Source organism: Prionailurus bengalensis, chromosome E3, assembly GCF_016509475.1.
Source record: "Prionailurus bengalensis isolate Pbe53 chromosome E3, Fcat_Pben_1.1_paternal_pri, whole genome shotgun sequence".
NCBI lineage: Eukaryota > Metazoa > Chordata > Mammalia > Carnivora > Felidae > Prionailurus > Prionailurus bengalensis.
In genome coordinates this window covers 41,379,619-41,394,453 of record NC_057357.1, presented here as the reverse complement: position 1 = coordinate 41,394,453, position 14,835 = coordinate 41,379,619, and the positions used below count along the sequence as shown (strand labels likewise).

At 52.5% G+C, this 14,835-nt stretch overlaps 1 protein-coding gene across 1 annotated transcript in view; it reads left to right on the top strand.

The window, feature by feature from the left end:
• Positions 1–14,835, top strand: part of RAB11FIP3 (RAB11 family interacting protein 3) — an 82,168-nt gene that overhangs the window by 50,682 nt on the left and 16,651 nt on the right. The window contains exons 3-5 of the mRNA XM_043561140.1: positions 674–765; positions 8,411–8,622; positions 12,169–12,318. Coding sequence (XP_043417075.1) covers positions 674–765; positions 8,411–8,622; positions 12,169–12,318 — 454 coding nt within the window. The remainder of the gene's footprint in view (positions 1–673; positions 766–8,410; positions 8,623–12,168; positions 12,319–14,835) is intronic.

Sequence of the window (14,835 nt, the reverse complement as noted above, 5' to 3'; positions counted from 1 at the left end):
ATTTGCTATAATGGCTCATAGAACCCAGGGAAACACTTTACTTACCATTAGCAGTTTACTCACAAGGTTACAAAGGAACAGCTAGATGAAGAGGTATATGGGGTGAGGTGTGCAAGGGTCTGGAACCAGGGGATTCTACCCCATGGAGTTTGCGCTCACCTCCCGGTATGTTGGTGTGTCCACTCACCCCTTTATTTTGGATTTAAAATTTTCCTTATTATGAGATAAGACATTTATTGCTAAAGATAAAGTTTAGCAAAAATGAAGGCAATAAAAACTGCCAGCGAGCCCAACACCGAGCGCAAGATGCTATTTTGGTATAGTTCCATCACACCTACATGGCCCCAAACACACACAGTTTTAAAAAATTTAAATCTGGTACCTGATACTTTTTAAAGCCCGTGAACAGTGTCATGGGCTTGAGATCTTGCTCCTTCTCTTTTGCAGTGCTGTTGGGGGTCTAAAGAAACAAATGTTTTATCATTCTGCCTCTACACCACCTCTCTGGGGGGAGGGGGCACGTGCTTCCCCGTCGTAACCATGCTGCTTTCTCCCCTGGGCTTCTCACTGGCTGTCCCGAGCAGGGCTCGCCTTCACCCCTCTGGCGCCTTCCCCCATGGCCTCTGGGGCTGGTCTAGGCTTCCTGCTGAGTACTGGGTCTTCTCTCCTGCAGAGTCTGATGGCCAGCTGTGCGGGGTTGCACCTGCCCAGGACGAGGAGCCGCCCGCCTGCCCCGATGAGTTCGACGACTTCGTTACCTTTGAGGCAAGTGGTTCTCACTGAGGGGCTGAGAGGGAGTTTGATGTGACACGTCTTCCTTTCTGCCCTCTGAATCCCACTCCACTTAGTGGTACCGGGGATATTTCTGCAGGAAGTGGAAGGGAGGGCAGGGCAGGGCTCACTCTGCAGCCCTGTGTCCGCGGCCAGGGGCTGGGGGGGCTCCTGGTTGCGGCAGAGGGTCGGCAGGTGTCTGCTCCACCACTGCTCACCTGAGATCATTGACGGCGGTCCCCTTGGGGCCTGTTGTCAGCAGAGAGCTGGGCTGGGCTGGTAGGGCTCTCCAGTGCTATTGCTGTCACCTTCTGCCAGGCTGCCAAGCAAGGCCAGAGCAGAGGTCTTGTGTAAGGTTTTCATGTTACCGAATTTCAAGTCGTTTCTGGGGTTTAGGGACTTGTAACACCTCGTGCTCCTTTGCGACCTGCCTCTAGGGTTGCTATGGTTACATGGTGTCACCTGCAATTGTGGGTGTTTTGTTCTCTGCATGGCAGGGCGGAGGTCTGTGAGCACAGTCACAGGAGGCTACCACAGTTTTGTCCCCCCCCCCCTCCGGTTGGAGGGGTGAGCCGATGCTGGGACAGCCCATGTGGCTGGACCTGCAGTTTTTTCTTATTAAAAAAATACATTAGAAACTCCTGAGCGCCTGAAGAGCTGTGGGGAAGGTGGTGATGGTAGCCACCAGCCCCTCAGTCCTCTGTTGCTCAGAGGGGTGCAGGGAACAGGGCCAGGCTGTGACCTGGTGGCTGTGAGCCTTGGTGCCTTGGTAAAATGAGGGAGTTGCACAGAGTGGCTTCTCATAGTCCACAGGGACTCACTACTTTCCTTTGGGGTCTTGTGTCCTGGCTCTGAGAGGCTGCTCCAGGTATTGGTCAGACCTCGGATAACATAGGTTCACTTTCTGACCATCTCTTCTGCTGGCATAGACCTCTGGGCCAACTGGGAGCATTCACCACAGCTTTGTCCCAGAGTACCAGCCAAGTGTGAGCCTCCCGAGGGCAGGGACCACCCCACCTTGCATCCTGTTTGGTGAGGTTGGTGTGTTCATTTTGCGTGTGACTTTGTGGGGTGTCAGGCCCGGTCCTGGCATTGGGCACCAGATGTCACATGGGGCATGTGTGGCCAAGTAGGGGCTGCAGGAGGGCAGGATTCTGATGCGTCACATTTCAGATGGGCTGCGAGACCCTGTGATGTAGGGTGGCTGCTCTCATGACTGGAGCGGGGCTGGCTCCCTTTCCAGCAAGGTGGAGAAGCCTCTTTGCAGTTGGACACCCCTTGAATTTTCCAGGAATGTACCTAAGGTCAGGGGAGTCCTTCTTTCCTTGTTTAGAGCATCTGAGGGGTCACAACACTTCTGCAGTCAGTGACCATCAGACCTCTATCCCCCTCCCAGCGGAGCCCGAGCACCTACATCAGGATCTTCTGCTCTATCCTTGTCTCAGGTTTCTGCTGGATCATCATAGTGGGTGCAGTGGGTTGAATAGTAGTCTCCTGAAAGGTACGATCACTCGGAACCTGTGAACGTGACCTTATTTGGAGATAGGGTCTTTTTTTTTTTTTTTTTAACGTTTATTTATTTTTGAGACAGAGAGAGACAGAGCATGAACGGGGGAGGGGCAGAGAGAGAGGGAGACACAGAATCGAAAACAGGCTCCAGGCTCTGAGCCATCAGCCCAGAGCCGACGTGGGGCTCGAACTCACGGACCGCGAGATCGTGACCTGAGCTGAAGTCGGACGCTTAACCGACTGCGCCACCCAGGCGCCCCGGAGATAGGGTCTTTGTGGATGTAATAAGTTGAGGGTTTCGAGATGATATCATTCTGGGTAGTAGGCTGGGCCCTGAATCCAATGACTGGTGTCCTTAGAAGCCAGGAGAAGACACACAGGGGCAGTGTGCTGATGCAGCAGACGCTGGAAAGATGCAGTCGGGGCCACCAGGAGCTGGACGAGGCAGGAGGGAGCCTCCCTTGGAATCTCAGGAAGAGCTTACCCTTGCTGGCCGGAATACATTCCTGTTGTTTGAAGCTGCCGGGTTTGTGGTCATTTGATGTGGCTGCCCCAGGACACTGATACAGGGTCACTCAGGGTAGTAGGAGGCATCAACACATTTTGTACTTCCAAGAGTTCATTTGGTCCAGAAGTGTGGGAGCCTCTGATGTTGGGGCTGCCTCTTGAACCCTGAGCAGAGCAGACCCGGGGGTCCTGTCCAACTCCGCATCTTCCCGTCCTTGTGCAGGTGGATCCCCGAGGCCCACAGGAGTGTGGTACCCTTGGGGGTACCAGCTCCCGCCTTGCGCTCGCTTGTCACCTTTGGAAGGCATGGTGGGAACCCGATGTTTCAAAGAATGCAAATTTCAAAGGATGCTAATTTGTTTTTCAGAAAGGAGGATAAGGTTATGTTTTGTTACTTAAAATTAATACACTTTGTATTTTAGCAGTTTTAGCTTTACAGAAAATGAAGCAGATAGTACGGAGAGTCCCCATTCTCCCCTGTACACACGCGCGCGCGTGCGCACGCGCACACACACACACGCACACACACACACACACACACACACACACAGAGTTTCCTTCATCATGAATGTCTTGCATTAATTAGTGTGGTGCATTTGTTATAACTGATGATCCAGTACAGATCTGTTGCTGTTAACAAAAGCCCACTGTGTACACTAGGGCTCCCTCATGGTGGTTTTAACAAGTGGACAAGGTCATGTGTGCCCTGTGTAGTATCCTGCCAAGGAGTTTCACTGCCTTCCGCATGCTCTGCTTCCTGGACTCACCCTTCCTTCCCCGATAGCACCTGGCAGCAACTGACCTTATGCTGTATGCATAGTTCTGCCTTTTCCAGAATGTCACAGAGTTGGAATCCAGTGTGTGGCCTTTGCTGCCTGGCTTCTCTTGCTTAGTAATGTGAATTTAAGGCCCTCCCCCCAAAAAAGGCTCTTCCGTGTCTTTTTATGATCTTTAGGTGTAACTTTCAGGGGACTGGGACCAGGTACTGTGAAACTTCTAGAAAGATGTTCTTTTAAAAAAGCTTGCATGTCATATAATCTTCCAAGTTCAAGGGCACCTGGGTGGCTCCATCATTGAGCCTCTGACTTCAGCTCTGGTCGTGATCTCGTGGTTCACGGGTTCGGGCCCATGTTGGGCTCGCTGCTGTAAGTGCAGAGCCTGCTTTGGATCCTCTGTCCCTGTCTCTCTCTGCCCTTCCTCCTCCACCCCCTCGTGTGCACGTACACACTTTTTGTCTCAAAAACAAACATTTAAAAGAAAAAATTTTGGTAAAAATATGGGTGGAAGATATGGGCATTACTTGCAAATCTTACCGTCTTCTGGTGACCTTCAGAGATAAATAAGCTTTGTAATGACTTCTGGCCCAGCACGCAGCGGTGTGGGGGCAGGGGTGCTTTGCAGTCCACTGGTGGGCTGCTCCGGGGTCCCCCCCCCCCCCCCCCCCCCCGCTTCCTGTAGGCTCCTTGCTCGAGTCACCCCTAGGAGAGTTAGGACGTGGCCTCCCTGAGGAGTGGGGAGGGGTGAGGGCAGCAGTGAGGGGAGGGGAGGGGACGAGGCAGGCATGCAGGGAGGAGTGCCCCAGGCCCTGCAGCGTGCTGGAGGGGGGGGTGGAGCTCTGCCCCCAGGGTTTCTGGAAGGGCCATGACCATGGGAGGGTCAGAGAACTGGCACAAACAGAAATGATAAGAACTGTCCCTGCTGTGCCTTCTCTGTCCCTCCCTCTTCCTACCAAGGCCCCTAGAGGAAAGAGCTTCCTTAATAAAATGATGGCGACCGTGCCTTTTCTGTAAACTGTTACAACAGAGGTTTGAAAGTCAAGAACAAAAGCCACTGTTTTGAGGAGTGACTGTTAAAAACCCAACAAGGACACTTCCTGAACTTTGCCCCCTCCCCCTCCCCCCCCCCCCCCCCCCCCCCCCCCCCCCCCCCCCCCCCCCCCCCCCCCCCCCCCCCGTCAGTCAGCACAGCAGGACGCTTAATGGAGCGTGTCTGGGAGCAGGTTAAACTTTTTTCTGAGGCTTCATCGTTACCTTCAAGGGAGCACGAAGGTTTTGCTGAAACGCCAGCACCACTTGCAGATAGGAAGGCCGCAAGGTTAGTCGAACGAAGCTAGTGACTGATCTGGACAGATGTCCCCAGTATTTCCGTGGGAGGAATTCTGAGTATTTTCTGGGGGGAGGGCGTCTGTTTCAGAGAGCACACCCTTCCTGGGGCTGGTGCGTGGAGCCCACTGAGGCTGCCCAGGCTAGCGCCCGCAGGTCACAGAAACAAACAGTCACCGTCCCACAGAGGGGCCATGACCTGGACAGTGAAGACCCTGGGCAGTGTTGGCCACATGGGAGCCCCTCGCCAGTGGCTCTGAACCCTGCTTCCTTGTAACCGGTGACATCATTGCTAGCGTGTGGCACAGCTGTCCAGGTGCACTTGATTTTCAAGTGAGTTCATCCCAGCCTGTGAGTTTATAAGTACTCTGAAAGTGGATAGCATAGATTTGTGTGCTTCCGGGCAAAGTTGGGTCCCTTGTGGTAGCAAATTTGAGCTGATGGGGCAAGTCTGTGAGCTTGTCCCGTGTCTTTAGACTGCCCCCCACCCCCACCCCGAGGTGAGCTCTGCCTGCTTCTCTGAAAAGACAGATGCTTACCTTGCTACTCTGGAAAACTGCCTGGCTTGCTGGGATTTTTTTCACGGCATTCTTGAATCGTAAAAGTTGACCCTCAGGGGGTGAGGAGGTGTAGAACACGCAGCTCCTGTGCCCTGGGGCTCTGACCGCCCGGTAAGAGGCTATTTGCAGCTCAGCACCCCCAGCGGGTGCCTGACACTCCAGGACCCGACCTCCTCCGGGACACTGTTTATAATTTGGAGTGTAAGTGCAGACATGAAGCCTTCAGTGAAATGGGAAACAGGGCTCATCTCTTTGACTCTCCTTCTGTGTCGGAGGAATGGCTTTGCTTGAGGAACAAGGAGTGGAGGGTGGAGGGGAACATTCGCCCTGCCCTGCCCTACCTGTTTAAAAGGTGAGTGAGTTCCCTAGAGCAGAGTTCCATGCCCAGCCTGCGGCGGGCCGCTTTGTGACCCCTTTGCCTCCTTGTTTCTGTGTCCGTGGACAGGGACTTGCACCCACAACTGTCCTGGCTAAGCCCCAGGGAGGGTTTAGGCCACAGCCCCAGCCTCACTTGTGCGATTCGGGTGGGCTCCTTGCACACAGAAGAGACAGGCCCGAGTGCCTGGACCCTCCTTCCCTTCCTGGGGGTCCTCAGCTCACGCTGAGCTGCCCATCGAGGGGTCGGGGTCCATGTGGGCCAGAGAGGAGCATTGTGGGGAAAGGGCGCTCAGCCCCCTGGCACACGCTAAGCTGCCTGTCGAAGGCAGGGGGTCCATGCGGGCCAGACAGGACCATCTTGGGGAGAGGGCCCTCAGCCCCCTGCCACACGCTGAGCTGCCCGTCGAGGGCACGGAGTCCATGAGGGCCAGAGAGGAGCGTCATGCTTTTCAGAGGTGCTGGTTCGTTGGTTTTTTTAAAAGCTGACCTCAGGGGCGCCTGGGTGGCGCAGTCGGTTAAGCGTCCGACTTCAGCCAGGTCATGATCTCGCGGTCCGTGAGTTCGAGCCCCGCGTCAGGCTCTGGGCTGATGGCTCAGAGCCTGGAGCCTGTTTCCGATTCTGTGTCTCCCTCTCTCTCTGCCCCTCCCCCGTTCATGCTCTGTCTCTCTCTGTCCCAAAAATAAATAAACGTTGAAAAAAAAATAAATTAAAAAAAAAAAAAAGCTGACCTCAGGAGTTAAGTCCTGTTTCCTGTTCTGTCTAGGAAATCATCTCAGGGTCCCCAGTCAGTGTCTGGGGGCCCCTTGATGGACCTGTTTGGTGGGGATTGGAGGGTGTGGGTCTTGCTGGCTTCCCAGGTGTGAGGACTAAGTAGTCAAGGTGAGCAGGGCTGCATGGGACTATTTTGCAGATGAGGAATTGTTTTCTTTTAGGAGTTTTCGTCTGGATACTAATAGCCAACACTGGTCTTTGTTGTTGTTTGAAGTCTAGGGGGTGGGGGAGGTCTTCCTCCCGCCATTGGGTGATTCTCGGGCAGCCCCCCCTTTGTGAGTGTGCGGTGTCACCTGGGCAGTAAACCAGCAGCCACCCCTCAGCAGAAGCCAGGAATTGGCTGTGAATTTTGTGCCTGCTCTGTTGTGCCTACCCTGAGGGCCAGCCCTGACTTTGAGGAGCCTGCCTAGCTCACCCTGCCCGTCTCTGCCCATGCTGCCCATCCGTGAAGCAAAGAGCCAGTCCTGAGCCTGGCAGAAAGTGGTACCTGCTCATTGATGGTGATGTTAAACAGTATTAGAGGCCATGCCTCTGAAAGGGATTTCCTGGTTTCAGGTTTTGAAGTGAGTGCTTTTTAGGAGTTCCTTAGTTGCCTTAGATTCCAAGGAAGATTTGGTTTTCCTTTGGAAACATAGGTAACGAGGTAACGTCAATGAGTGCCTGCTCTCACATTATTCTGTTTCATTCTGGCCTTACAGACATTGGGCAGAGATTCTGCCTCCCCAGGGACTCGCGGGCCCCACAGTCCTCCAAGTTTCTGTACCTGTCTATGTGGTCTCTTAATCCCAGTCCCACTTGACAGGACTCAGAGTGGTTGGGACCCCAGTGCAGGGGCATTGGGCTGGTGGATGGGCTGGCCACGGATGGACCCTGGCCTGTCATTGGCGTGCTCAGCTCTTGCCAGCTCGACCTGGGCCCTTCACGCCTCTTCGATGGGACAAGGCACCCCGGGAATGCAGCCAGGAGAGGCCCTCAAAGCTAGCGGAGGATGGGGGGCTTTTTGTTACCAGGCACATCTAAGCACACTGTCCCCTTGTGACACCAGAGCAACTGGACAGAATGCACTTTCTTCCAACTCCTTTTCTGGAATCTCACTTGTTTGCAAGTGGTTAACCTCAGATTTTTTTGAGCCTGAAATGTTGGCTCCTTTCCCTAGCCAGTGCACTTGCATTGGAATTACAGCTGAGGTTATAAATTGAAAATGGCCTGTTGAATAGTTCTTTGGATTTAAGTCATTTGCGCTGCCAGACCCTGTGCTGGGTGCTGGGTCCTTAAGAGTGGAAATAAAGGTAGGTTCTGTGGAAAGATCTTTAACCAGTGAACACAGTGGGTTGGTTAAATAATTGATGGGTTAGAATTTTGAGGTTAAACCACGTACTTGAATTTCAAAGCGGTAACCTGAACATACATAACACATATTGATGGTGACTTTTTAATTGAAAAACGCATGTTCTTATACCGTTCTTTGGATAGAAATAATTTCAGTGCTGGTAGCCATATGGGTGGTTCCACTCACACTTAATCCTATGGCGTTGGATACCTCCTGTTTTGGGTAACCTCTACAACTAACTTTCAAAATTGCTTTAGTACTTACTCTGCTTTGGAACATGTGCTATGTTTCAGTTTTCAAAAATATTGGATTGTTTTGTAAGCTAACGTTTCTGTTTAGAGGTGCTTTGGGGGCCCTGCCTGAGGCTGTCTCTCCACGCTGTCTCTTTGATGCCTGCAGCAGAGCACTGTGTGGGGCGTCGGGGTTTACTGACATGTGACCATTTCAGGGTGTGGGACTGACCCTTGGCGCTCTCTCCTAGGCCAACGAGGTGACAGACAGCGCATACATGGGTTCCGAGAGCACCTACAGTGAGTGTGAGACCTTCACCGACGAGGACACAAGCACCCTGGTGCACCCTGAGCTGCAAGCCGAAGGGGATGCCGACAGCGCCGGTGGCTCAGCTGTGCCCTCCGAGTGCCTGGACGCCATGGAGGAGCCTGGCCACGGCGCCTTGCTACTGCTCCCAGGGAGGTCAGTACCCTGCCCCTGCACAGCACAAGCATTGGTTGCAAGACACCAACCAAGTGGCTGTGCCCGAAGGGCAGATTGGGTTTGTGGACGGGTTGGTGTCAGAGAGCTATGCAGTCATTGTGGGATGAGCCCATGCTCCTTGTGGCCCCGAGCCGGCTCCCAGCCCCCGCGGACCTCCCTGCCTGGAGGTGCTCCTCCTGCTGGCCGCAGATGACCCTGGCTAGACATGTTGCACAACTTCCTTGGCTGTAGAGAGAAACCTGATCCTGGATTTCTCACCGAAGTTCTTAGAAACCAGGGCAGGACACCATATTCAGGGCACATCTCCCAGCAGGATCTTAGAACCCACTTGTCTTTGTTGCACCCCTGCCCAGATCTGTTTTCCGCCCTCCCCGCCCCTGCTCCAGGCGTCCCCCTGTGATTGAAGACCAGCGAGGGGAGAGGGCAGAGTCCGACAGGTTCTGGGTGGCAGTTTGCCTCTGCTGCGTGGGAAGCCATCATACTTAGCTGCTTTGGAAGTGGTTTGGTTTTATTTTGTTTTGCCTGTTTTGTTTGATTTCACTTTTTGTTTGGCCCTCACAGAGTTTTTGTTTTTTTTCTCTTTAACTGCAGTATGGCATATTGGCCTGTGAGTGCAGCCGTCATAGGTATACGGACCCGCCAGCAGCCTCACAGGCGCCCTCTGCCTGGCGCTTAGGAAGAGTAACTACCCAGTGGCGCCTGGGTGGCTCATTCTTGATTTCTGCTCAGGTCTTACTCTCACAGTCCATGGGGTCAAGTCCCGCATTGGGCTCCATGCTGACCGTGCAGAGCCTGCTGGGAATTTTCTCTCTCCCTCTCTCTCTTCGCCTCTCCTACTCATGTGTGCACACACACTTTCTCAAAATAAATAAATATACTTTAAAAAGTAACCACACAGGATTGTAGCCTTGTTACACCTGGCTGCTTTTGCTTCATGTTGTGGCTGTTACGGTTCATCCAAATTTTTGTATAGTTGTCAGTTACTTGTTTTCATTATTACTAGAGTTTTCCGCTTTATGAATGTGCTGCAGCTTTTTATTTTAATTCATTGTTGGTGGCCATTTGGGTCGGGTTTACAGCTTTGGTTCTGTGAACAAAGTTCCTATAAACACCACGTGTCTCGTGGCCTGTTTGTACCCAGGAGTGGGACAGTGCTGCATGTGCGTGTTGGGCTGTGAGGCTCCCCCACCAACTGCAGTCTCACAGGTACGGATGGGGCTTCTCGTAGTTACCTGCCTGCCAGCCACCTGCGGGGCTCTGGTCACTCCCCGTCCTCCACAGCGCCTGGGCTTCGCTGCTTTCTCATGTTCCTTCTCCAGAGGGCATGGAGCTCAGTGTTGGTGTGGGATATTCTTAGTCGCATTTCCTTGGTGAGTGCCTTTTCTTGCGTTTAATGCCCATTTGGTGAAGATCCTTTTTTGTGAAGTGCTTGTTCAAGTCTTTTGCCCCACTTATTTATTGCAGGGATCTGCAAACTTTTTCTGTAAAAGGCCAGATAATAAATACTTTTTGGTTTGCAAGCTGTATAGTCTCAGCAGCCAAGTTCTGCTGTGAAGTGGAAAGTGGCACAGCTCGTGTCTGTGTCCCATTCCTACTTTCCCAAAATAGGCCATGGATGGGATTTGGGTTCTCCTGATCTGTTGGGTTGTCTTTTTCTTACTGATTTGTAGGAATTCTTTATATATTTTAGATATGAGTGCTTTCTCTGGGATGTGTATTACAGGGATGTGTTTCCTACTCTGTAGGTTGCCTTTGCACTTTCCTGCTAGTGTCTTTGAGGAACATGTGTTTTTAATCTTACTGTGGCCCGGTTCAGCCATTCCTATTTTGTGGCTAGCACCTCTGTATTGTTCTAAAAACCTTTGCTTACTGAGGCGCCTGGTGGTTCAGTCAGTTAATGGCTCAGGTCATGATCTCATGGTTCCTGGATTTAAGCCCCACATTGGGTTCTTGCTGACAGCTCGGAGCCTGGAGCCTGCTTTGGAGTCTGTGTCTCCCTCTCTGCCCCTCCCCCATTCGTGCTCGTTCTCTGTCTCTCTCTCAAAACAAACATTTAAAAAAAAAAAATCTTTGCTGACTTCACACAACTATGATGTTTACTTTGTTTCACCTCTGTGTTCAGATCTGTAATCTCCCCATAACTGACTTTTTGTGTGTGGTGTGAGATAGGGGTCATCTCCCAAATGGGTATCCATTCAATTCAGCCTCAGTTTTGAAAAGATTCCTCCTTCCCTCACTGTCTGGTGTCACCTTGGTCCTGCGAGGTGAGGTGGCTGAGTGTGTGGAGCTGTGTCTGGACTGTGCACTCTGTTCTGTCCATTCTCAGATCGGTACCACATAGTCTTGGACTCCAGCGTGTTGTAGATTGTACTGTCTGTGTAAGTCCTCCAGCCTTGTTCTTCAAGGCTGCAAGGCTGTGTTGGTGCCTTTTGGCCCTTTGGCCTTTCCATGTGGGTTTTAGAATCATCTTGTTGGTTTCAGGACAAAGGCATTCGCTGGGATTTGGGTTAGGGTTGTGTTCATTATAGATGAATTTGGGGAGAATCAACATCTTCACATTGTCAGATAGTATCTCTGTCCACGTATCTGAATTTCAATGCATTTATGTATATGCCTCAGGATGATGAGAAGTGAGATCATCCCCATCTCAGTTTACTCAGGTTTCCTTGTTCCTGAAAGCGAGTGTGTGTAAGACCACGGGATTTGTCCTGAGTGGTTTCAGGACTGCTTTGTGGGCACGTGCATTTCTGGGTGGGCAGTGGGCGTGTGCTCCGAGGGTTGAGCAGCCGTGATGGTCTTGGGGGCGTGCACAGGGACCCATTTCTGTCCCTGACTCTGCCTGTGAGACCCTCACTTGGTTCCCCGAGGCCCCTTTCCCCTTTGGAAAGGGGCAGCTCTCAGATTCGTGTGCCCTTTAGTGGTGATGAGCTTAATCCAGCCCTGGTGGAGGTGCTGGTGGAGCCACAGCTGTTTCTTGTCGTCCCTGGTGAAGCGCTGGGCCTCCCAGCACTGGCTCGGCCTCTGCCAGCCTCCGGCGGTGCCGGGGCACCTGGTGCTCTGGAAGCTCTGGAAAGCGGGTGTGCAGGAATGACCTCTCTCTCCGAAGGATGGGTGCTAGCAAACCCTTCACCTTCCCTGCTTGGAATCCTGCTGTTCCGAACTTCACATCCCAGCAGACGTCTGCGTGCACACTCTCCAGCAGTTGTGTGAAGACAGCAGCTGCTGGTAGGGGCACAGGTGCATTTGCAGGAGACACGCTGAAGTGTACGGTGAACTCCCGGTTTCGAATACTTGTTACAGAATAAAGAATAAAGAGTCTTGCTTCTGAAATGATGATATTTGGGATATGTTAAAATGTATTGTTAAAATCAATCTCACCTCTTCATTTATTTCTTTCTAATGTGGCTACCACAATGTTTGAACCCAAGCCTGTGGCTAGTAGCACATCTCTGCTGGAAGGTGCCATCACAACATCGGTTCTGGAGCCACCAGTCACAGTGTGCTACTTTTGTGTTGCCTTTGCAGATCCCACCTGCACAGCCAGTCCGTCGTCACGGTGATAGGTGGCGAGGAGCATTTTGAGGACTATGGTGAGGGCAGTGAGGCAGAGCTGTCCCTGGAGACCCTCTGCAATGGGGAGCATGACTGCAGAGACCCCGCTTTCCTCACCCCCAGGTAATGCAGCCCTGCACTGCCCTGGCATGTGTGTGTGTGTGTGTGCACACGTGTGAGGAAATGTGTGCATGTATGTATGTCAGAGAACATGTGTGCATGTATGCACATATGTGGGAGAACATGAATGTGTGGCTATCCGTATGAACACATGTGAGACCATGTGTGTGCTTCCGTGCACACATGTGTGAGACCACGTGTGCGCGTGCGAGAGAACATATATGCATGTATCGGCACACACGTGTGAGAGAGCATGTATGTGTGTGTCCTTGTGTACACACGTGTGGAAGACCATCGTGTGTACATGTGTGGGAACATGTACATGGATGTACACATGTGAGAGAGACCACATGTACATCATGTATCTATGTGCACGTGTGAGAGAACGTGTGTGTGTACGCGTGTGAGAGAAAACACCTGTGTGTCCGTGTGTACATGTGTGTGAGAACATACGTGTATGTATCCGTGCGTACACGTGTGTGTGAGAGAGAACATTTACGGTCTACTCTCAGCAATTTCAAGTACATGATACCGTGTAGTTACCACGTTCTACGTTCGAGCCTTAGACCTTACTCCTCTTGCAGCTGCACGTTTGTACCCTTTGATCAGCCTCTGCGGGGGCTTTAACATTGCAAGTGATTGTTTGGATTCATGCCCAAATTGTCTGGAACGTTCTGCATGAGTAGGCCGAGGTGCTAGGCCTAAAGGGTGAGACCTTCGCTCATGGAGTAGATCCTCTCCAGCCCACGTTTCTCTTAGGGCTCCGCGTGTGTCCAAACAAGGGCCTGTGGACCTGGCAGTCTTCTGCTGGTGACTGGCCCATCTGAGGACGTGCCTGCCTGTGCCGGCGAGGTCCCGCCTGGCTCAGCGGCTGCTCTGCGCCAGTCGCGGATCCGCTTGGCGCCAGGTTCCTCAAACCCTCTCTATTTGCCGACAGCGGAAGCCGAGTATCTCTGAACCTGCAACCGTGAGGCCCTTCTTTTGCCGAGACCGTTGCCCTGGCCCAGAGGACCTGCGGCCCGGGAGAGGGCCTCTGTGGCGAGCCTCTGGGAGTTGGTGTGAGCGAAATATGTGCGTGGGTTTAGCAGCTTTTCTTTCCACGTGCGTGTTCGTGGTGGTGTGAGGCAGAGGCCAAGGACTGGACGCTGCTAACCCCGTGTCTGTCTAGTTGGGGAGTCTTTCTGGTCTGCTCGTTTGTGCCTCCCAGCCAGCCTTTTCACTATTTTCTGTCTCAGGTGTAACTTCTGCGCTACCACTAATATTTCCCTTCAACCTGTCTTCACGTGGAACTTCCAAACCAGCTTCCAAAAGCCAGCAGGTCCTAATGTCTCATGGACATCACTGCCTTCCTGCTTTCATCTTCCTGTAGTGGGTGTCCTGCCAGTGCTGTGAAAGTCCATTTAAATTAGATCACAGGGAGGAAAACAGAATCTTGAGTTATTTTATTTAGCCAATTAATTTATTTTTGAGAAAGAGAGCGTGTGCATGTACAGGGCGGGAGCACAGAGAGAGGGAGAGAGAACCCCAAGCAGGCTCCATGCTCAGCACAGAGCCCGACGCTCAGTCTTAGGACCGTGGCATCATGACCTGAGCCAAAGTCAAGACTCAGACGCTCAACCTACTGGAGCTACCTAGGTGCCCCTGAATCCTGAGTTTTTAATGAAGGCCTTAAAAATGACAGAATTGTTGGTGATCATCATCCATGCATAATTCTGACACTGGTGGGCTTTAGAGCAGCGAGTAAAGGAGCTGCAGTACAGTAAGTTAAGCCCCACCTGGAGACGCGTGCTTTGCTCTCACACTGGTGTGTTTTTGACAAAGGACAAGGCAGCAGCATCTCCAGTCATTTCACTTCTTGTTAAAGAAGAGTTTGTGTTTTACAATGAAGCCCATGGGCTACGTATTTCCTCTGAGCACCTGACCAGGAAGGAGCAGATGTGTGGCCAGCTGGTGTGTGTCACCGGTCCTAGAGGTGACGCTTGAGGGAGGTGGGCTCACAGCAGTCTAAAAGCAAGAGCCAGAATGTTCCATAGCCTGACACAGTGCTTTTGTCCAGCCCCTCTGTGGGGTCACAGATAACCCGATGGGTCCTTGCTGTCTTCTGAACTGACACTTCTCGTCTTTCTAGCACTGATCCGCTTGCCGCAAAGCTGCACAGCATCCTCACTGATGAGGCTTTTGAGTTTTACTGTAGCCAGTGCCACAAACAAATCAACCGCCTTGAGGATCTTTCTGCTCGCCTGAACGATCTTGAAAAGAATAGGTAACTGACTAGTGCCTGGCCTTGCTCTGTTCAAGTGGGAGGGAGACTGCAGTTACCCACAGCTCCTGCCAGTGGGTCTGGCTGGAGGCGCTGCTCTCTCAGCTGGGCTGAACCGCAGCCCAGAGGCAGGACCCCTCCCCTGCTCCCCCCCCACCCCAACCCTGCATGTGCTGAGCGTCTGCCCTCCTCGCCCTGTGCATGTGCCACCCTGGGTGTGTGCTGCAGCCTGAGCCACTGCTTCTGTTCCCAGGGGAGGA